This window comes from Pelmatolapia mariae, linkage group LG4 (assembly GCF_036321145.2).
Source record: "Pelmatolapia mariae isolate MD_Pm_ZW linkage group LG4, Pm_UMD_F_2, whole genome shotgun sequence".
Classification (NCBI taxonomy): Eukaryota; Metazoa; Chordata; class Actinopteri; order Cichliformes; family Cichlidae; genus Pelmatolapia; species Pelmatolapia mariae.
The window spans coordinates 20,994,644-21,018,492 of NC_086230.1; the positions used below are offsets into that span (position 1 = coordinate 20,994,644).

The window sequence follows — 23,849 nt, forward strand, 5'->3', positions numbered from 1 at the left end:
GCTGTAAAGCAGGTGTGACACTTACCTAGACTTCATGCCAGGCTTAACCTCCACAGTTTTGTCAGAGCTGGCGACCACTCGCACAAACACCTCACCAGCTTCGGGGTGGTTCTGCCTTTTCAAGTACTTATTAACTCTGTCCTCAATGTATGAACCCAACCTTGTGGATTGTAACCCTTAACGAACACACAAAGACATGTTTTAAACACTGACATTCTTTGTCGGAAGTTGATGTTTTACTTGTATATGTAACTTACTCTTGGCTGAAAACTTGTTTTCCTTTCTTGCTTTACCAGACTTCTTCAGACAGTTGTCACAGATAAAACTGAAACGAGAAAAATCTAATTATTTTTAGTGTCAACTTACAAATTGTTTTTGGCAAATATAAATTCTATGACGGTCAAACATTTCTTATATGTGCTTGAAGATATTTGTCTAGCGTAGCAGTCAAGCTATACTCACCCTGACGGCCAAATGACGTCGTAGTGCAGCACACAGATCTGATGCATCTTTCGTCCACAGTCTTTACATTCAACAAACCTACGATGACAAAAACGTGCTTTTTCTTTCTGTTTTGTAAAAAGCAGCAAAGAAGCAACACTGCAGTCACATACATCAAATTGAAGCTACTGTCTAGAGAATACTCACGGCTCAGGGTCCAACGTGTCATTTTTCTTCTTTTCAAACTGATCTTTAGATATCATCCTGCACAAAAAGAGAGATAGAAACATCTTCATGTTAAATCTGTGACTATTTATTCCGTTCCAGAGAACAAGAGCCAGAAAGCAAATGGTTCCACGATGATCACAGGGTGATATTCAGACACCCGGGGACCAAGGAACTTACGTCTGTGGCTGTGACGGGTCGTCTCCCAGGGTCACACTGTTGCCCTGGATCTCATTGAAGCACTTCTCACAGTAGTGATACCTGTCGGCAATAAGGCCATATTTGGGTGAACTGCAGCCAGCACACACAGTAGCAGCACAGGCAAACCGGCGTACGGGTGGCAGAATGCAGAGTGAACGGAGCACATGGCAACAACCGAGGACGGAGCATGGGCAGCGGACAGACGGAAGAACACACACACACACACACACACACACACACACACACACAGAGGCAGATGTACAAGGTTAGTCAAAATCAAAATGGTCATGATTCAGCCACTCTCATTCAAAGTGGAACAGAAATGTGGGGAAACATGCTCAGATGCTATGTTAAGGACATTAAATGATTGTCGTCAACAACAAATTCGTGTTCAACATCGCCATCTAACATGCATGCTGAAAAATCAAAACGGTAAAGACATTTACACTGAAATCATTTATGAGAAGCAACATGCATTAAGAGCTGATGAATGGATGATCATGTCAGGAGAGACAGGAGTGATGATGCAAAGACAATTGTGCCGGTTCCTTTAAGCAGAAACAACATGACTAAATTCCCTTTAACAACGGTATTTCAAGTATGCAACATGCACAATGTACTGTGATGCTTTTTGTAAAAAGAAAAAAATGATTTGAGTCAGTTTTGGGAACAGGTGGCCTACATCCCCATGTCCAAGTCTTTAATTCTAATTTGGGAAATCTTGAGGCATTTAGCATTGATTATCTACAATAACTAAAGTGTGTTCCATTGGACTAACGTTAAGCTGCAATAACAGATTCTGCACAGAAGGGGGTGCTTTGGAGCTCATTTCCAAGAACAAAATTAAAGGGATAAATGTGAGGGATGGACCCATCATGCAAGTTTTGCTTGTCCGAATTATATGACTCACTCACAACTGTGGTGCAATACTCCTATAAAGGAAAGCCTGTGAGAATTATGTCCTTAAAGCAGGGGTGTCAAACATAAGGCCCAGGGGCCAGCAAAGGCCAGGTAAAAACTCAAACTCTGCACACAGATTGGCTTTGGTGAAATGCAAAAGAGGCATAAATTTGGGACTTGTATTAGACTTGTATTTTAATAGATATTAAAGCTTTTCCTGCTGATGAAGACCTCCCCATGGCCATGAATAACTAAATGACAGCAATTGATCAGCCAGACATTTTTTTTTTTTTGGGGGGGGGGGGGTGTAACAAAACAACAATAAATATATATTGTTGGAATCGTACTTTTTTGAGTATCCAAGGGATTCAATGTGAAGTTAAACTTCCACACAATGAGAAAAAGGGCAGTTTTATTGGTCCGGCCCACTTAAGATCAAAGTGGGCTGTAAGTGGCGCACAATGTAAAATGATTTTTTTCACATTCCTGGGTTATAGTTTTGTGGAATGGTGAATGTGAAGTGGGATCTTTAGTCATGCTGTACTTTGGAGGGTTTAACTTCACACCCACTTTGTATAATTAATTCTTCATCTCTTTACCCATGCCGATCCCTTCAGCAGAGAGAGCATGCACCTTTACCTGTTCTGGTAGCTGTAGTAGGTGCTATCCCTCGAGATGGTGCACAACTGTTTGCCATAGCAACACAGTGTCTGCGGTGAGAACTCAAACTGCAGGGTGGGGAAAAAACCCAAAACAAGCATTAAGGTACACGTAAATGTGACAATCAGCTTTCATCTGAAGTCAACAGCCAAATAAAGACTAAACTAAGGGTAAGTGACTTTTATCAGTAAGCAGAATGGTGTGCTGCCCTAAGTAGTTTGTGTTGACGATCCAGGATGTGCCATCTTACCTTCCTGCCACAGCAGTAGCCCAGACCCTGCATGACAGGATCAATTTCTGCTTCAAACACTTCTGCCAGTTTGGTGCAGTATTTGTAGACTCGGGATGTTTTACGGTTGTACAGCCACGCGTTGTTGAACATGAGCCACACATCTTCCACGTACTGCCACGGTTCCTGGTACTGACCCGTGTCCAGCTTACGCTTGATGGTGGATAAGTCAATGGGATTCTTTACTATGTCAAAGTAGTCCTACAGGAGAAACAATTCCAGGATTGAGCAAATGACCAGTAACAATTCGAAGCTTTGAGTAAAGGCACATCATTGAGTATACTTACAGGGATACCCAACAGCATTGGATCTACAGGTTGTCTAAAAGGCAGGGACTCTGGGTCTTGCTTGTAGAGGGCTTCAAGTGTTGGCATTAGGGCTTGCCTCAGTTCCTCTGGCTTGAAAACTAGAGAAGACAAGAATAATCCCATGAGGAAAAACACATAAACAGCATACCTATGTCTAAAAATAAAATAATTGTGACTTCCATAACTAAATGTACTCAGTACTGATCAGTGGTGTGCAGCTGGGTTTACAAATTAACTGCCTGGTGATGCAGGCACAAAATTGTGTCTTGTTCAATAGATTTCCACTGCAGAATTAGCTTAAATACTTAAATAACACACATACACACAAAATACTAATACCCATGAAAAATTTTGACTTCATGTCAACATGTCTGAAAAGGCAAATGCTGTTCTTTTTTGAAACGCTGCCAGTAGATAAAGCTGTTGATAAAAATTGACAAAAGGGATGAATTTAAAAAAAAAAAAAAGGAAAAAAAAAAAAAAAGAAGGAATCGCACTGATATCATGATTAGGTGTCAATGATTACAGCCTTCTTGGGAAGTGACAAGTGGAACCTGCCTCTGACATCCAAGGCCCGATTCTCTTTATGCTTTTGAAGTGTTTGCTGTCATCATGCCAGGAATTTAAAAAGCCTTCAGAAAATAGTCTCTAGATACTTTTAAGTCTGGCAAAGGATTAAAAAGATGTACAAATAAATAAATTGCTCCACCATGAGGAAAATTATCTACAAGTGGCTAAGGCTTCAAACAACTAGTTACTTTATCTGTTAAATTAAAACAGCAGATCATTGGAATTCCACTATAAGAACCAGATTGCATCAGCTATTAGTGATCACATACGTTTAACATGTACAGGAGACATGCCAGAAAACTCTTTGTTGTCCTATTAAAGCATTAAAGCAAAACTACAGTCTGCCAGTGAATAGAAAAGAAAGGGCTTTTGACAAGAACATGCTCTGGACAAACAAATACAACACAATAGCAGTCATTAGGCTCGGACCAAAAATGGCTTTTCAGAGGAAGCATCTTAGACCACCTGTTAAGTATGATGGAAGAAAATCTTGTGGTTTGAGGCCAGCAACCTGCCTCTGGGGCTGGGCAGCTCACCGTTCAACTATTTTTGTGAAAGATAGGCTATTTCCTTTGAAATGTTGTGTTAAATAGTCTATGCAAAACAACCCTCAACCATAGAACATTTACAGCTAGTCAACATGTAGCTTTTCACCTGTCTGATGAGACTTGTGGACAATCACGCAAAACTCTTGCACAAAGACAGTTATGCTAAAAGGGTCTAAACAAGATTTTGAGGCCAAGAGTGTACTTCCTATATACACAGAAAAGCATCCATTGATATTTTAGTGAAAGTGTTGTGGTGAGTGAGTGAAAAAGCCATTTTCCTTGTGCTGCTGTTTAAGTATAACATCTTTAACTTGAGCACTCTACCAAGGAAGAGCAAGCATTTGGGTGTTCAAGAGTGCTGAAAAATACCAAAAAAGAATTTCCTATGTCAAATTTTTTTACGCCTTTATCCAGATATAGAAACATTACTTTTTTTGCGGCTCTGAGCGGTGGTAGTTGAAGTGCTGTTGGCCCCACTTTCCTCCTCTTCTTTGGGTTCTGTCTTCACTTCTGGCTTCTTCTCCTCAGTTTCCATTGGTTCCTGCTTTGGTTCTGCTGCATCTGGCTCCTCTTTCTTCACCACTGGGGGTTTGGTTTCTTCCTCCTGCTTATATATGAACACAATGATTGTTAACCATCTATCCAACACTGATAAGGCAGCAAACCATCAAGCATTTGATACCCATGGAAGCATAACGCCTTAGATTAAGTTACTGAAATCCCACAAGACAGATTTACTGACAGAACTGGTTTATTTGTGGTGGAGAAAGTTTGCACATACCTCCATTTTTACATCATTCTGCGTCTTCAGAGAGCTGCTGTCGTCTTCTTCATCTTTTACTTCACTTTTGGCTTCAGTGCTGCTCATGTCAGGCAGGGCCTGCTGGGAGCTCAGTTCAGCCACAGAGCCCGGGGTAGGCACTCTGTTATCTATGCTTGCTGCTGTTTGATGGGACAACTTAAAGCAGAAACAGAAACTGTTTAGTGCTGCCAGTTTTTAAAAATTAATTCTGATTTATAAGAAAAAAAACTTTTTCCCCTCCTGCGATTAAAATATTGACAGCTAATTTTTATTAAATAAAATCTGGAATATTGTTTGGTTAAAACACCTGGATGGTGCTTTAAAGGAAAGTGAAAAAGGCATAAGCAATTCAAGAGCTGTGGTAGCTTTTCAGGGAAAAACTAGTATCTCACCGGCGTGCTGGGGTGCTGTGCCTGCACAGAGGTGGGCTGCTGCATCTGGCTGGAGGGCTCAGGTTGGGACTGCAGGGGTGTGAGAGGGTGAGAAGGGTCAGGTGGTGTCCCCAAGGCTGAGGGGGGACGAGGGAGGCCACTAGGTATGTGGGTTGGGGTGGAGGAGGGCCCACCCGTGGACACGGGAGTGGAGGGCTGTGGAAGCATCTGGGAGTGGGTGGGAGTATGGTGTGGCTGTGGCTGTGGCTGTGGTGGTGGTGGCGGCGGCGGCTGCTGCTGCTGCTGCTGGGTGGCAGAGGCACTGGGTGGAGGGGTGGTACCCAGGGCAGGCTGAGCTGTAGGACCGCAGGGCAGCTGAGAGCCAATGGAGCTCAGTGCATTCAGAGGGAGGTTAGAGTTTTGTGGCTGTTGGAACAAAGGCGTGCGCACTATTAGAATAACATTACCAACCATTTACAAAGCGTGTGACACCAAAGTCACACACAAAAGATTATATATTTAAAAAGAAACAAGCAATGGGTACTAAAGACTAGGAGAATTAAGAAAAAACTCAGCATCTTTCTCACCTGTGTGACACTAGCCTGTGACATGGCAGGTCCCAAACCTATATTCACATTCATCGCTCCACCCGCACTTACAGGAAACTGGCCCTGTTGCAGGAACTGGCCTTGGTTGGCTGGCATGTTATTAGCATGACTACCCATAATTCCTTGAGTCTGAGGCATCCTTGATGGAGACATTCCCATCTGTAAAGTCAAAGAGATCAAATAGATAAATCAAAACAACAGAGAACACCTATTATGAAGTGTCTGCCAGGTAAAATAAATTGTTTCTAAAGGAAATGCTACCAACATGCAAGCTACCACAAGGGCATCCTGCTATTTTTCTGAAGGTCCTGTGGTGTAAACTTAACAGCCTCTGCTGACTCAAAGCAGAATACAGACGCAAACTACACCTGGGACAGCTGTAAGCCCAGGCCTGGGCAGTAGTTTCAGTACAGATTATTCATTAGCATCTGGTTCATAAATGAATCAAGATCTGTGTGAACTACAGGAAACACATTTCGTATTGATGCTTCCGTGTGACAATAGTAACAGAGCATTAACTAAATATACAGTTAAAGACTCGTGTATTTCACGGTCAAGAAGAGGGAAAAGAAATTTAAGGGAGCAAGCAAGTGAGCTCAGAGAAAAATAACTGCTTTAAGGCGAGAGAAAAGGGAAAGAAAAAAAAACACAAAAAAAACCAAAGGATTGTATCTAACCGCTGGCATGGAGTTCATGTTCATCTGCTGTGGATGGTTCCTGGGGGAGGGAGTCCTTGCTCCCATGGGTGCCTGAGGCATCTGTGTATTCTGCACTGCCATTGGGTTAAACTGATTCATTCCTGTGGGGACAAGTACATATCTTGTTAAGATCCTTGGGAATTAATATAATTTAATAATGCATAACCAAATGGGATATAAGGGAGACTTAACCAGAGCAATTTGATATCCCGTATCAGAGCAATTTAACAGGTGTGGACAAATTAAACAAATAAAAGTGGCATTCAACAGACAAACCACTAGAGCATGTTAGAAATAAAAGATGCAAATTCAAGTGCCACCCTCCCCCCAAAAAAACAAAACAAAAACCAGAAGGTGAACACATACCTTGTGGTATGCGGGGCATCATCTGATTTTGCATGTTAGGCATCTGTGTAGGTCCATCTGAGAAGACAGGATAAGTCGAGGTTCTTTTAAAAGATGCTTTCAGATAAAAACAGAGATTCTGTGAAACATTAAAGTAATTATAACATAAGGTATTTTGGTACTGTCAACTTAGGACAGTCAATGGCTGATTAAGAATTTAAGTTACTAACTAGGAGGTCGAATGGCTTGTCCTGGGCCCATGGGGTTGGGCTGAGGCTGCTGTGGCCCAGCTGGTCCCATGCCAGGCTGATTCTGAAGCCGGGAGCGCCTTTTCTCCTCCAGTTCCTTTTGTATCTTGTAAATTTTTTCTGCCAGGAAGTGGTAGTACTCATCCTAGTGAGGAGGCAAAAAAAAAAGAAAAAGGAAAAAAGATATTTTAAAAATGATTTTATCTCAGTGGCAAGGATAGCTGCACAAAGAGCTTTAAAGATATTCAAAAAGGATGAAGGTGGAATAGTGTGAAAATGCTTTATCAAGTTACCCTGCTGTTAGCCGACTCATACATGTCACCCTCAACCTTGCGTGCATAAGCCACCAGGTTCTCCATGCGTCGGTCCTTCAGTGCTGCTGGGTCTGGGGTTGGGAATATGGCTTGTACTCTGATGAAAGAAATTAAATAAAATAAGCAAATATAACCTGTTGTACCATATGAGAACTCATCTATCTACAAACGCAGCTGTTTTATTGTTGCACTTACAGTTTATGCACCAGATGGGTGCGCAGGTCCTGAGTGACATGTTCATGCCAGGCCTTCCTTAGCCCTGTGGCAGACAGAGGGGTGGCAGCGGGGAGGTTTCCCATGCCTCCTACTACTGACCCATCTGGCATCAGCTGACTGTAAGACGGACGCAATTTGAACATAATTTGTAAATAACATTGAAAAATTATCTTCTTTAAAATAAAATAAAAAATTACCGAAGAGACAATCAGTAACTTGAGAGGCATAAATTTATTTTGGGAAGGGCAGTACAGTAGACCTCGTTTCAAGTGATGCAGAAGGAATGAAAAGTCTTACCTGCTAAGCGCAGACAACGAGGAATCAGAGTGCATGCCAGTCTGGTTTGAGGAGGGGGTACCCATGCTTCCTGCCATCTGATTCATCTGATTAGAGCCTGGTAAACACACAGAAGAATTTATGAAAAACTGGCACAGAAGCAACTATACACAAACTTCTAAACTGGCATTTCGTTTTATTCCATACCTAACGGGTTCATATTTCGCATCTGCTGGTGCTGGGGGCCCTGTGGGTTTTGCTGAGATGGACCCTGGCCCTGCACCTGAGCAGGAGACTGATTCCCATATGGCAGGCCCAGGGCTTCATAGGCCCTCTGCATGGAGCTGGGGTCAATTTGTGTTGCAGCGCTGCTGATGGCTGTTGCACTGGGCTGGCCAGGTCCAACTGTATTCATGGCATTTTGCAGACTGGCTCCAGATGAACTTAGCGTAGCTGTAGGGGGAAAACAGGATGATAAGTGGTTTTGCATTATAAATATTATATTAAAGAATTAACTCAAGTAATAGCCTGCAATAACTGAGGAGTAAATGCTGCTTCAGGTGTTCTTATGTGCTTCTATGCTCTCCTGTATTAATAATGTCAGCCTATAAATTGTTAGAAAAAAAATAAGATTAGTATATGACTATAACAATTTTAAACATAAAAATGATAAACTTGTTTTTTTATGTGAAAATTTAAAAAAAGATTCCCTACAAATAGTCTTTTTGGGACTTTGACATCCCTGTGCTGCTCCCTGCTGTGTTGATAGCTGACAGGGAGCATGCTGCCTCTGTGGGGGATTTAAATCTGTCATAGGGCTTTTTAACCAATTAGAGAGCATGCTGTCCCAAGAACCTGCCCCCAGTGTTAAAAGCGCCACTGAGTCCCTCCCCTGGGTGTCACATTACAGGCCCAGTATTTCTAGAGGAATCCTCTCGCAACTCGAGCCCTCACAGTCTGCGAGCCAGCAGAGAAGTGGCAGTGAAACACAACCTGCAGGTGGCACCACTTTATACCACAAACATATGAGGCTTATCCCAGAGTAATGACTGCTTTACTGAAAAGTTACCTGCATTTCAGATATCTTCTTTATAATCCATGTGGGGTTTTTTTTTATATGGGTTTAATGAATAATTAAGATTAAAATTATGGAGCTGCTGAAGTTACTTACGCTGCTGATTCCTTTTGTCACTAGCATTTTTCAAAGGCAGGCACACTGGACAGTCGTGCCGCGTACAGTTCTTCCAGTGGGAAATGATCTGTCTGGATGATGCACAGTGTGCAACTGGAGAAAAATAAAGCACAAATAGGAAAAATAGAGTGAGGTGCTGGTGACAGTTAATTCAGGAGTATCTGGCAAAAATCGCAAGACTATTGAACCCCAATATCTACACACTACAGTGAAGAACAGGTGCTGGTTAAATGGAGAAAAAATAGGCTAATATTTATAAAATTTATATTTATATATAAAATGTCAAATTTCCAAGTCTATAACTCTTGGATGCCCTCATCACTACTAACAACTGTCAGAGTGAAGCTACTGACTAACAGACATGTAGGAGAAACTTGTTTGTGCTTAAGATTCAACTTATGTTGGGTAATGTCAATCACTGAGGCTTGGTTAATGAAACAATTGGACTGTCTCCATTTAAGCAATAAATCAAAAAGTGACACAATAGTCATCCTCAGCATTTTATTTTAAAGCCACATTTTAAAATTTAAAGTCAGTAATTTCTTCATAATGCCTTTCAAAAAGGCAAATTTCATGGATATTTTTTGTTTTTTGAAATTTCACTCAAAACTATTGTGGTGATGGTATATGTGTGAGTCTGAAGAAACAGGTGTTTACTGTCGTTTGGATGAAACTTGCAAGACATCAACGCCCGGTGCCATTTTGTTTAGATGCTAAATGAAATGGCATCAGGCCCACATCACAGGCTCTAATTATGGCTGCAAACACATGGTACAGTAAACCCATCTGTTAGAAGTTGAATCTCCTTTTTATGAGATTATTAGCAGCAGTTAGCAGATAAAATACCAAATTAGAAGAACACGGTCACATAAAAGCTCGTATGGGTAGATCCAAGGCTTCTATTTATTTATTTTTTAATTCAGTCTCTAAAAACTCATCACTTTCACTCACCGTGGCAGGCTTTGCCAGCCTGGCAGTGGGTCATATGGTTGAGTACGTTCTTCATGGTGCGGCAGTGGGGCAGGGTGCAGGTCCTCACCTCCCCGTTGGCCTGCTCCCGCCGCTGGCACTTGTGTGCATGCAGCAGCAGGACCAGCTGCTGCTGAATGAGTTTTCGCTTCTCAGGGTCGGCCGTTGGGCCTGCGGACACACCACCGGGAGCAGGGACCATTGATGCTACCTGTTGCGGCATCTGTGATAAACACACAATACGCACACAAGTTAGTGATGGATACGCACAGAGGTGCAAACTCAGACACAGATGTGAGGCAAAAACTTAAATGTGGATATATGAATGATCATAGCGTGAGGAGAGGAAAAATATTGTTCCCCTGACTGAAGCTATGCATATTTTTTTGGCCTTAGATTTAAGTCTTTATCATAGGTATGAAACCCCACAACGTGATCTACGTGGTAACCTGATGTGCACCTCCCTGGAAATGCAACTACACATAATGTCATTGCAGCCCAGTATGCATTTCTGGCTACTTTTTCATTGCAGTTTTTTTACATTTGTCAGTGCAAGAACAACAACTTTCACCTCAATATGATAAATAATCATCACAGTCTCAATATATAGTGGGGGAAATTTTATCCCCGGCTGAATTTATAAAAGTTTGTTCACTTAGAAAAAACTGAACAGCCTCCAATTTTAATGGAGAGAAAGGGCATATTAACGGGGGAAAAAAATCCAGAAAGACACATTGCATAAAACCTAGAAATGTACATGTAATTGAGTGAAATAAGTATTTGATCCTACACAATCAGTCATTTGCAGATACTCCTGATTACAACTTAAGTGTATGAAGCGCAGATTTCTACAGAATCGTTTTTTCCAATCGTCTGCACCCCCATGGACAAGGCCAAAGAGTGTCAAAGAATGTCAGAGACAAGACTGTCGACCTGCACAAGGCTGCAATGAGCTGCAAGACCCATCAAGAAGCAGCTTGGTGAGATTAATCAGAAATGGAAGAAAAATAAATCTTCGTACTCATTAAGGAGCTTCATGCAAGATCTTGCCTCATGGATTGAGGATAATGATGAGAAAAGATGGTGGATCAGCCCAAAATTACAGAGGAGCTTGTCAATGATCTAAAGGCAGTTGGAACCACAGTCACCAAGCATTACACCATTAGCAACACACTATGCTGTAATCAATCAAACTCTTTCAGCACCTTCAAAGACAACCTGCTCAAGAAGGCACGAGTACAGGCCCGTGTTAAATTTGCTAGCTTGACCTGTCACGTTTGAAGGAAGAGAAATGCTAAGTATGACCTAATGAACACCTCTCCACAGTCAGGGATGAAGGTAGAAACATTGTGCTTTGAGGCTGTGTTTTTGCTAAGTTTACAGGACAACTTTACCACACTGAGGGACCAATACCATAAAATCTTTACTGAGAAGCTTCCCACAGCCAGAAGACTGAAGATTGTAACCTTAGAAGACCTATTCACGACCAATGACCCAAAGCATCCTGCCAAGGCAAAAAGGAGGGGCTAAAGAAGGAGAACATTCCCTCCTGAGATGTGTCCAAACCTGGTGACCAACTACAAGAACATGCAGTGGCCAAGCCAGTCTCCAGAGCTCAATCTTACAGAAAATCTGTGGAGGCAGCTGACGCTTTGAGTTGCCAAGCAGCAGCTAAGAAACCTAAAGGATTTAGAAAGTTTCTGTAAAGAAGAGTGGACCAAAATCACTCTTGAGATGTGTCCAACTACAAAAACATCTTACCAATGTGTTTGCCAGCAAGGGTTTTCCCACATTCTCCAAATTTTGCTTGGCGATCAAATACTTATTTCACTCACTGACATGCAAACAAAATTATAACTTGTGTGTCATATTTTTTCAGGACTTCGGTTGATACTCTGTCTTTCTCGATTTAAAATAAAACTACCTAAAAATTGGAGACATTTATTTCTAGTAAGTGAGCAAAGCCTCCACTGTAAGGAATCGCAGATATTAGCAAATTCCTGGAAGGAGACGACAAACTGTTGGAATGACGATGAGGGAAAATGCAAAATAGTGACAAAACTTTAGGGACAAATATGTCTGCCTCTGCTTACATATTTCCGTCGCAGACATTAGCGTGTTGAGAGAGAACCAGACGGACAGAGAGAGAGAAAGTGACACACAATTTCCCATTTCCAGCATTGCCCTGTCTGTTTTCTCTTGTTTGTAAGTGAATGATCACTGTAGCCTGTACCCACATCTACACTCAACTGGAAGAGTGCCGTTGTGGTGGTATGAACATGTGTGCGGGCACATGCCCTCCCACACACCATCGCAACTGTCGGTCATGTATGTCACGTATAGCATTGCATTAACAGCAAAGAGGACATACAGTGTAATCACAGGAAAAAGTGATAACGACTTTTAATGTTAAATGGATACTCAGATAAGTGAAACATTATACATAAGTGGATTAAAAAAAGAAGTCCATCAAAATAACATTAAAACTAGAGTTGCATCCAAACTGTTAGAGCTGGCATTCGCTACATCAAAACAACTCAACTTCAACGGGCCAATTAATAGTCTCAAGCTAATTAAGGTTATTAAAATGCTACAGAAGATTTACTTTAAGGAATGCTGTGAGTGGAAAATTCAACACCCAACGTTTTTTTCCAGTCTTTAATGCCTCCAAAGTTAAAGCAAAAGTCATCCCATCTTTCTCAAGTCTTCACTAAATTTGGACAACAGTTGATTTATTTCCAACACTAAATACTTTAAAAACAAATTTTGCCCCATCCTCCCTCCCCGACCTCACACACTACCATGCCAACACTGCCAAAAATCTTATAAGACTGTAAGATCTACAAAGATGTCTAAAAACAAAGAACCCTCCAAATACCATTTCAAACAGTTTAACCTCTTATCCTGGTTAGTGTCCACTTATGGTCAGTAATAAGGGTTGACTAACATACATTGCTCAATGAGAACAAGCTTATGCTACTGTGCCATCATGCTGGAAGCATGAAATAAACTTCCTGTTGTGTTTCTCTCCCTCTCTTACCAGAGGCAGTAGTGAGAGCTCCATCTACGAAGTCCCAATTTGCCACAGAGTACGCATTAGGGTGGGTGGATAGCACCAAGTTAGAAGAGGTGCGCTTTAAACCCTTTGGATGCATTTTTTAAAAAGGTAACAGCGAAGCCTGGAGACTTCCTGCAACTAAACTTTGTGTATGTCAACACCATGAACCAAGTGCAAAGCAGTGCAGGAGACAGTGGAGAACATGAAATGCTCAATAACCATAAGTGCAACAAAATGCATTGTAAGGCAGACCACGCGGTTTATCAAACACTGTTTTTACTGTCCCTGCTTGACCTACAAAACCAGATGCAACGTCACATCTGTTTGATGATCAACAACAGACAACTGTGGTTGACCAGTCACAAGCAACAGCTCTACTAGGACTGAGTCACTTTCCCTGTAAGTACGCTGAAACAGACTTGCTGAGGTTTAGCTCCTGGTGCTCATCTCCACAACAGGAAGATGACAGTGGAAAAAAAGCTGAAACCAGGCCAACAGGTACAAGTTCAGGAAGGGCTCAGTAAGTTGTGTCAGAGTAAAAAAGCTAAAATAAGAATGTAATGTGTAGCAGCAAGGACAGAAACTAACTTTAAACTCAAGCCTGGGACATTTACCCTCGTTTATTAGTTTTTAAACAACGGATGGACACTCACCATGTTTGGCACACTCCCAGCTCCCTTCAAATCAGCAGGGAACTGAGGAAGGTTGTTGGAAATCGCCGTCTTGTTCTGCAGTTGTTGGGCGTTGACCCCCGCTGCCCCCATCTGTTGCACCCCAGGCTGGCCATACTGCTGGCTAAATGGAGCTCCTGGCATCGGCATCTACAGTGAGCAACAGGATGCAGGCTAGTTAGAAGATCCCTCATAGGGACAGTTCCTTTACCTCTCCACTCACTTGTGTCTCATTGCAAATGGGACAGACTGTAACATACACTGCAAATCCAATGAAGGTCAACAGGAGCCCAAGAAGAGTTTTCCTACTGGGCACCGTAGGAGGTTAATCTGATAACGAACACACAGAACAAACTCAAGCACTCTCTTTTCAAGAAAAGGAGCATTGCTGCTGCCGCTTGTTGTAAAGTTTCCGTTGTTGTTTTTGTTTATGTTGAAAGCGCAGGTAAAAAACAAATCCTTCAAAGTCTACAAAGTGATGGTCAGTCTTCTCATCAGTGTTTCCCAGTCAAGAAAAGTCACACATAAGGATAATTCCAGTTTAATTCAACCGTCATGTGTTTGGCTTTATGACCCTACTCCACATGTTTCACTTCCACTGTGGGGAGACACAGGGAAATGGGGAATGACACAAAAAAAGATGTAAATGTTGTTGTGTGAAGGAGCTAGCATGGGCTTCATGCAGCTTTTCAAACCAGCAGATTTTTATATGAATCATTTGTCCTCCGTCTGACTGAAGGTAAACAGAAATTAGCTGCCTTGCATGAAAACTCGCAAGCCGAACTAATCACTGACACACACAGTTCAGCATTTCCTCTTGGTTAAACCCCTTCCCCCACCAGTGATTACTCCACATACCACTATGTGGACAATCAGTCATTTGATTTTAAAAGGTTGGCCATATTTATTTGCGCCATCGTCCACAGAAAATGATCCCAAACAAAAGGAAGATGGATGAAGAGACCGAAAGACATCAGGACCGTCCTGCTTTCCCAGCCAACGAAGGAAACTTTTGGTGAGATGTGTTGGCAGCAGACTTGGAAAATCCTGACGTGTCCATAAGTTATAGTAATTAACTACAACTAATGAATCTGCAGCTTCGATTAACACTGCCGCCCAGAGATCGTGTTTTGTAAAAAACAAGTGAAAGTAGAACTGATTAAAATGACAATTTAATGTGTCACCTGCAAGAACAAAAGCACGTGGTTACAAATACTCTTCAGTATCTATGTTACCAAAGTTGTGTGCGTATTGGAAAATTAGCTCAAGGTACATAACACCCGTTTATTAGCCAGCAAGTGTGACATCTTCTTAAAAGAGTGTTCCAGGAACTTATTTCGATTACTTAAAATTACATATTTCCTTTTTTTTTTTTTTTTTGGATGAAATTTCAGTTTCAATCATCTCCTGCGTCTTGTCAGGCTTCACCAGGAGCAAAATTAACAGACTTGATCACACAACATTAAGGCCACATACAGATACTTCCTTATCAAGAGCTCTGACCACCATTTATTACCACAGCCGACATTAGCTTTTTGTTCCCTCTAATACCCTCAACTTGAACCGTTCTGCTGCTTCTGCTTGACGCTGTTCTGTGGTGGCCAAAGCAGCAGTCTGCTTTGCTTTCGCTGCTGGGCAGGGCTTGCCCAGGAAAAAAAAAAAAAAAAAGGGAGGTGACAACAGCAGAGAAAGCTTGCACAACAGCTGAGCAGAGCGCTGCACTGCTGCCTGCCCCTCCCCCTTCCACTTCTCCACACAGAGAGACACAGATGCTTTCCTGCTGCCGCTCTCTCATTCACACATTCGGCCTCCCACATGGATTCTCCCACTTGATGATCTGCACGTATTACAGGCAGTTATTGCTGTTGTCATGCCTGCAAATGGTGGCACGCGCCAAAAATGACGTGACAGCTTCTGTTGTTCCGTGCAGTGTGCTTTGGTGTTGTTTTAGCTTGTAAGCTGGCCTGCGCAGCACAGCTGGGCTGGAGACACGAGAGCGTGTGCCGTTTGGTCTCTACATGAATTTCAACGATAGGAGCGCAAAGATTTCCAGATGGCTTAGTGGGAGATTGCAGCAACAATTGGAAAACATGAGAACTTCTGCAGAAAACTTTTTTTTTTTTTTAAAGGGTCCAGAAACGCTTTGTTTCACATTTCAACTTCTTCCATTTCAGCGCTAACAAGTTTTCCTTTTGTTTGCAAGTCGAGCAAAGTTGAGTAAAAACACCATAATAAATACTGCCACATCACCGCTGATTTAGGAAGAGAAGAGGTCAAAACCGGAAGCATTGATTTGAGAAGTCTCATTTTCAAACTGTGTCAAACTCTCCTTATGTGTAACCTGTTAATCTCTTAGCTTCTACACTTGACATATTGTCAACCTAGCAATAGTTGCAGGGGTGCATGGCTACTTAAAGTGACTCCGAAACAGCAGTGCTGAGTGTGTTGAGCATAAAAGCGGCCTTAAGAAGCACCGACTCTTTCCCCTCATTCTCAGTGGATCAAATTTTCTTCTCTTCTTTACGTATTTACAGTCTGATTAATAAACGTTTATGACAGATGTAAAAATGCTGCACTAAAATTAACTGATTCTTTTAGGGTGGAGGTTTTTTTGTCTATTGCCACTTTACTGTATAATGGCAATTCAATTCAATTCTTTCAAAAAAAATTCAAATAATAATCATACTGGTCGTGTCCAAATTCATGGGCTGCATCCTCCTGAGGACCGGGCCTTCGCAATCTAAGTGGGCCGGGTCCTCAGACGGTCGGGTAGGCCGGAAGTAAACGGCAGTGAAATTGGACGGTCCAGCCTTCTGATTAACGTCACCGCTGTCTCGGTGGAGTTTAATAAACTCGGCCGTCTGCTCCTTGCTATATAAAATATAACAGGACACTGGAGTAAATTCTCGACCGTCTCACACTTCTGTTTAATCAGTTTTCTGTTTGACGTTTAGTCAGCTGTATAAAAACCAAGGAGGAACCCACTCGGGGGATTAATAAAGTTTTATTTTATCTAATCTAATCTAATAACTTTAATCTCAGCCAAACCGATTTACTCACGAACAAACAAAACACTGTAAAAGCCCAACAATAGCATTTTTAGGTTGTCTCAGGTTATATTTCATGATTATACTTATATATTACGTTTAACCCGAGTAGCGAAAGTCCGCGGTGATCTGAAAATGATGTGCCGGGAGTTGTGCCGTTCTCGGCGGCTTCAGTGACCCTCGAGCTCCCGGCTCGCTATCGAGCTGGTGGGTAGCAGGCATCTCCGAAAACGTCGAAGCACTTTTGCAAACATGCGATATCTTGATAAACCGAGCAGATATTTGATGTTTAGACAGCTACTTTCTCGCCTGAAAATATGTTAAAAGTTTATTTTGTGACCCAGAAAAATTAATAAGAGTAATTTTAAAACGTAGTACCGGCCGTCATTACCGGAAACTAGAGTTTCGCTGGGCCGCGCTATGAATTCTGGGATATGGTGGGCAAAGAAGGATACATCAGACCCATCCTCAAATTCGGAGAAAATGAGGACCCATTTGTCGGCTGCATTCGGAGCAGCCTATGAATTTGGACAGCCTTCGGCGCGTCGCTGTGACGTAATCGGTCTACAAATGCGGCCTCAGGAGGAGGCAGCCCATGAATTTGGACACGACCACTATGTTACTTGCAGCTCACATGAATTGTTTGGTCAAAAAGATAAAAATTGCTCCATATTTAAAAATTGTGTTAGCTATATCTGCCCAAACAAAAGAAACAAAAATTTATTTTTTTTTAAAAAATTCTTACTTTAAATTAACTTTTTTCCCTCACAAAAATCACAACAATTTGATCAGAGTACAGTTGGTCTACAAGTAGACAACTATGGCGAGGACAGCAGCCATATTGAAATCAGGTACAGTACGGTTTTCCTTTTTACAAATCGAATCACAAAACTTCCTGATCGCACGTCATACTGCTCACAAGCTGGTTCAAATCGACCTATTCTTCTTACCCCATTTCCTCACCTCAAACATAATCATGGTGTCTCAGTACGATCAAAAGGTGACGGTTTCAGTTTCGTACAAATGACATAATATATAAGGGAGATACAAAGCAATACACGTTGTTAAACAATGAAATAACACAAACAGTCCTATATTACTGCGTATGTGTCTATATGAGGAAAGGAGGGGCGTTTTTTCATGTGGCAATGTCTGTTCAAATAATCTTAGTGAGAACTAGCCTGCTGGTTTAACCCTGGTTTCCTGTCAAACCGCAAAGCTCTCAGACAAAAGGAAAGACATGTTCTCACAATGAGCACTTCAAAGTCTGTGAAAGTAAAGATTATCACAACCAACTGCAACCAGCAGCACATCATGGAAATTATTTTTCATTCACAAACTTTGACTCGCTTTGTAGAAGTACGATGACACAATTTTCAGGTCTCGTCACATTTGCCCTGGTTGTGTCAACTTGCAGCATGTAAGACCACAATGACTGACACCACTGACTACAGACTGAACTAATTCCTATTCAGAATGTATGTACTGTATTTTTGGCACTATAAGGCACACTTAAAATCCTTTAATTTTCTCAAAAATCGACAGTGTGGGTGTAAACTCTGCTTCAGGTCTCAAAGTCAAACGAACACTGCAACATCATTCAGAGATAAAAACGGTCTTAATTCTTTGATCTTTAATAAAATGATCAGCATTGCTGCTTTACCAGGTGGAACAATTAAGTTTAACATTCAGGCATCCATGAAAACAGAATTTATTAAATTTAACCGAGTGAAAAGTTAGCAGGAAGTTAGCTCGCTAGTTTCCACCTAAACATGATTTAGCATGTTCTGACAGAGATTTCTGAAAAAATTAAAACGTACAGCTCTGCTGTCACTTCCAACATAAATGAAGACAGAAAACTAAACAGCAGTTACGTTTGTAGGGTTGGACTTGGGACTAGCTGGTATATAATGATGTGCTACATGATCGCTAGCAACACAGCTATGTTAGCATAACATAAACACAGTTAGGGCTGTGCGATATGACCAAAATCTCATATCCCGATATAAGACATCTATCGTCCCAATAACGATATAAATCACAAAAATTTACCATTTTCTGTAAATTCTGTGAATCTCGGGCAGCTCGACTTGCGTGAAGTGTTTCCAGCTGAGCGTCGTGTAGCTGGAGTCGAGTGTTTTAACCGATGCATGAAGCTATACATTTTTAGACATATGTTGTAACACCCGACGTTTTCTTTGTGAGTATTTATTACACAGAGTGCTGCGGGGAAAACCCTGTTCTAACGTTTGAGTCTAAGGTTTATTTTTTAGCACCTGACGGCTCTTTTTTGCTTCTCATCCGTCAATACTCTGCATACTATTTCACGTGGTTCCATTTATTTTGAAAAGTCTCGACAGGATCTTGAGCTTTATTGTGAAAGGTTTATGTGGAAAATAAACAAGCAGACACGCGATGGTTTTACTGTCGTTGTTGCTAACGACAACGCATAAAAACAGGCGCTTGTCTGTCCGTAGTGTGGTTATATTAAATATAAGAGAAAGAAAGAACTTTAGGAAATTAATATTTGCCACTACAATGACCATTGTAGTGGCAAATATTGCCGTAAACAGTTTATTTTGCGACAACACGAAACAAACGATAACGTAAAATGAAACGATAGACGTTTTTATATCGTCATCCGATACATATCATTATATCGAACAGCCCTAAACACAGTGAAGCTGGAGGATGAATGCTAACTTTTTTCCACTCAATAAAAGTTAATGTGAGGGTTCCCGACGGTTAGCGACAAATGCAATCGCATGGCAGGATGCTGTAAACGGACCAAACTTCAGTCAGGAGAACAACTAAGATAATCCATCCACAACACGAGGTTAGTCATTAATATACTGCAAAAACATGGGAACAGAGCAGCTGCGAGAGAATTCAACATTAATGAATCAATGGTACAGAAGTGGAGGAAGCAAGAAGAATGAGCTGAGTAAAGCTTGACTTATCTGGTTGTTTTGTTTCGCTTAATGCGCCTTATGGTCTGAAAAATACGGTATTGATGTTAGCTGAGCAGAGTTTCAAACCTTACCTTATTCATGTTTCCTGCTTGCTGAGCACTCATCGTGTTGTGTGCACCCATCTGTGGCCCTCCTTGTGTGAGTGCATCTCCCACCACACTGCTTCCAGCACCAGGTCCAGCACCCACTTGTGTCCCCTGCATGGGCTGGCCCTGGTACTGCATGCCAAGACCAGGTCTCCCTCGCCCTGCTGGTCCCATAGCCCCATTAATCACTTGTCCTGTCTGGCTCATGCCACCATGAACCTGGCCCATGGGCTGGCTGAAGCCCATGCCTGCACTTCCATTGCCTTGTCCTGGACCTCCCTTCTGGCCCTGGGGAGACTGGTGATTGGGGGATCCCTGCCCTAGTGTATTTTTACCAAGCACACCACCTAGCTGGTTTCCCACCATGCTTCCTTGTGGCAGGCCACCTCCTATATTGTTTGAGCTTCCCGGTCGCAAGAGCTCAGACAGCTGCTTGTGCTTCGCAGCAGCATCAGGAACCACTGAGTTAAGACCAGGACCAGCACCTGGACCACCATTAGAGGACATTCCCATTCCTAAGTCTCCATTGGGTATGAGCTCATCAGGAAGGTCATTTTCCAGGTCAAACAGTGACACGAGATCTAAAGAAGAGAGAAAGGAAAACAAGAATTAGTCAATAAGCTACCAGTTAGTTTTTAGCTGACTGTACAGGGCTCGCAAAACCGCTAGCCCGACGTTCCGGGGCCAGCGATTTTTCCAGTCGGGCTACTAAAATCTATCTCAGCCCTGCCCGTCGGGCTATCATAGGAAGGAGAAATATGTCAGTGCTTTTGCATTCTTTCGCAAATGTAGCTGGGTAATTATGTCATTAGCATCGATGATCCTCTTTCAATATGTGACGTACTGAAATCGCATTTGAATGTGCGCTTGTTTTTTGCTTTCACTTTCATTTTGCGATCGCACAAACTGTGTATAAGGAGCGGTGGTGAAATTAATGCTGACACTTAGTCCATCAACAGCCATCTGTGAGAGAGGATTTTCTTGCATGAACCGAGTGAAGACAACACATTGTACCTCTATATACCCTGAAACACTGAATGACTGCATGCAACTCTCCATTAAAGGGGAAACAGTTAAATCTTTTTGCCCTGACAAGTCGATTAGTTTCTGGATGTTTTCTTGAAAGGTTCAAGACACCTGGATCATAAAACCCCAACAAGAACAAAGAGCAGTGAAATGGAGGGCAATGCACAGGAAGAGAAAGCTGATGAAGGAGATGCTATGCCCTCAACGTCGAGTGGCATTTTCTCATCCGTGACCAGTGGAAATTTCTGATTCAGAATCTGACAATTTTTTTGATTGATGTTTTGTTTCCTTTACAATATAATACAATTTATTTTGGGCTACCAAAACCTGAAGAGTGCCTGCCCGAAGGGCTACCAGTGATTTTGAAATTTTGCAAGCCCTGCTGTATAGAAGTTCTGTTCTTTTACATTAGAAATATCGTCCATTATCGTCCAAGGTTTTATTGGAAATCAGCAATGTTTTGTTTATGTATTTATTTATATATTCATTCATTCAGAAAACAATTGGGGGGGGGGGGGGGAGAGTACATAGTGGTCTGGAGTGAATCAATGTCTTCATGGAAGTTACTGAGCAATAAAAGCTACTTTTAGCTGCTTCCTTAATCAGAAGGGGCTACCAGAGTGGGTGGCTCAACATATTTTCATTTGGCAGATTTTTCCACTGAATGCCTTTTGTGACACAACCCTCAAGGGATTGATGTCTCCCTCCTGGGAGTGATCAGGGGATCTTTTGCTTGTTAGAAGCACGTGCAAACCACTAGGCTATGGAGCCATAAAAATACAAAGCAATAACCTAATCATTTTTCCTTTTTAAGCATATGTAGAGTCCTTTCAGGAGGTTTTCACAACTTCAACTTATGTGTGTGTTTTTTTAGGAATTTTAGACCATTCTCCAGAGGTGCATTTGTGAGATCAGATGTTCATGTTGGATGAGAAGGCCTAGCTCCTAGTCTCTGCTCTAATTCATCCTAAAGGTGATCCATGTACAGGCCAGTAAAGTTCTTTCACACCAAACATGTTCATTCAAGTCTTTTTGGACCTTGCAACATGTACTGCATCATGCACTGCTGAGGAGTCACGCTGGAACAGAAATGGGTCATCCCCAAAATGTTCCCACAAAGGTGGGAGCATGAAATTGTCCAAAATGTCTTTGAGGCAATAAGAGTTCCTTTCACTGGAACTAAAGCCCCATTTCCATTATTACATAGTCGGATCAACTCGGCACGGTTCACCGCGGTTTTCAGGGTTTCCCCTTAGGTCATAGTACCTGGTACCAGGTACTTTTTTAGTACCTATTCGGCTGGGGTTCCAAGCAATTTTCCAACCATTTTAGCATCTGCTCGGATTGCTTGGAACTCCAGCCAAGCAGGTACTAAAATGTAACGCTATCAGACTGCATGCCCCCTATTGGCTGGTCAATAGCGTCCCTCGATGAGTCACAAGAACATCTCCTTCATGAAAATTAAAACCGCCATTTTAAAAATGCAGCAACGGGGGAAATGTCTACAAACAAACAAACAAAAAACAACAAAAAAACAAAACAAAACAACCCCACGGTACCCAAGTCTGTCAAAAAGTCACAGACCAAGCAACAGGCACATTCTTGCCTCGCCGTCCACCTTGGTTGTAGACGCTCAGATGCATTGCTGTTACAATGATCACACACACTCCGATCCGAGTCGAGTCGAGTAGGTACTAATGGAAAAGGGGCTTAAGGGGCCAAGCTGAACTCTGAAGAACAACCCCATGCAATAACACACCCGCCCCAAACTTTACACTTGACCCAGTGTGCATCACAATGGCAGACAGAAAAAAGTGATTCACAACTCCAAAGAACATATCTCCAGTGCTCTACAGTCCATCTGCAGCGTGCTTTACTCACGGCATCTGCCGCTCAGCATTGTGCTGTTGATGTAACGCTTGGATGGCCATTCTTCCAAATATGAAGTTTGGAGGTCTGTAGAAATTGACTCTGCAGAAATCTGGCAACCTGTGCACACTATGCACCTCCGCATCCAGTAACCCCGCTCTGTGATTTTATGTGGCCTACCACTTTGTGGCTGAGTTGCCGTCATTCCCAGTCGCTTCCACTTTGTTATAATACCACTAACAGCTGACTGTGGAATATCTAGTAGTAAGAAAATTTCATAGCTGGACTGTTGCACAGGTGGTATCCCATAATGGTACCACACTGGAATTCACTGAGAAATCCATTCTTCCACAAATGTTTGTAGATGCAGTCTACATGTCAAGGTGCTTGACTTTAAAACTGTGGCCATGGAAGTGATTGGAACACCTGAATTCCATGATTTGTATAGGTGAGTGAATACTTTAGAAAATTATAGTGCATTTCTGAAATTTCACACTGACTTACCTTCAGTTTAGAAACAATCAGGCTGAACAGAGAAAATAATTAAACTGCAGATGAACTCTTGCATGTGTGCAATGTGTACATTCACACACAGCAAACTTAAAAGTAAAATAATAAAGTAACACAGCCCCAGCTGTAACCTTACAGTAACACTGGGTACAAAAGAAACCATACAGAGGGGAGCTTTTGCTCTGAAACTCGGAGCACTCTTGTGGTGCAAAGAATGAGTAAACATGAATACTCAACACACAGATAACATTAATGAAGGTTATAGTCCAAATCGCGTTTATGCCAAGGTCCTTAACGTAGGGGCGTGAGCATGGCTGTGAACGCCAGCCAATAAACATTTTACTAGCACCACAACCACACCCGCACACACGCCTGGCTCAATGTCTAGGGCCACTAGGTAATTATGGCTGGAGTATAATCAAACCTGTT

At 42.0% G+C, this 23,849-nt stretch overlaps 1 protein-coding gene across 6 annotated transcripts in view; it reads right to left on the reverse strand.

The window, feature by feature from the left end:
• crebbpb (CREB binding protein b) overlaps window positions 1-23,849 on the reverse strand; it is a 41,531-nt gene that overhangs the window by 9,019 nt on the left and 8,663 nt on the right. The window contains exons 2-24 of one of the 6 annotated variants that reach the window (XM_063471849.1): window positions 20,001-20,596; window positions 13,893-14,060; window positions 10,164-10,404; window positions 9,192-9,305; window positions 8,228-8,473; window positions 8,042-8,138; window positions 7,724-7,861; window positions 7,508-7,625; window positions 7,197-7,359; window positions 6,988-7,044; window positions 6,601-6,722; window positions 5,903-6,082; window positions 5,337-5,741; window positions 4,924-5,100; window positions 4,572-4,746; window positions 3,004-3,122; window positions 2,678-2,917; window positions 2,407-2,495; window positions 847-927; window positions 649-705; window positions 463-540; window positions 258-325; window positions 26-176 (exon numbers count right to left, since the gene is read on the reverse strand). In XM_063471849.1, coding sequence (XP_063327919.1) covers window positions 26-176; window positions 258-325; window positions 463-540; window positions 649-705; window positions 847-927; window positions 2,407-2,495; window positions 2,678-2,917; window positions 3,004-3,122; window positions 4,572-4,746; window positions 4,924-5,100; window positions 5,337-5,741; window positions 5,903-6,082; window positions 6,601-6,722; window positions 6,988-7,044; window positions 7,197-7,359; window positions 7,508-7,625; window positions 7,724-7,861; window positions 8,042-8,138; window positions 8,228-8,473; window positions 9,192-9,305; window positions 10,164-10,404; window positions 13,893-14,060; window positions 20,001-20,596 — 3,880 coding nt within the window. Of the gene's footprint in view, window positions 1-25; window positions 177-257; window positions 326-462; window positions 541-648; window positions 706-846; window positions 958-2,406; window positions 2,496-2,677; window positions 2,918-3,003; window positions 3,123-4,571; window positions 4,750-4,923; window positions 5,101-5,336; window positions 5,742-5,902; window positions 6,083-6,600; window positions 6,723-6,987; window positions 7,045-7,196; window positions 7,360-7,507; window positions 7,626-7,723; window positions 7,862-8,041; window positions 8,139-8,227; window positions 8,474-9,191; window positions 9,306-10,163; window positions 10,405-13,892; window positions 14,061-20,000; window positions 20,597-23,849 lie in introns of all 6 variants that reach the window. The other 5 variants (XM_063471847.1, XM_063471848.1, XM_063471846.1 and 2 more) reach the window with 5 other exon arrangements.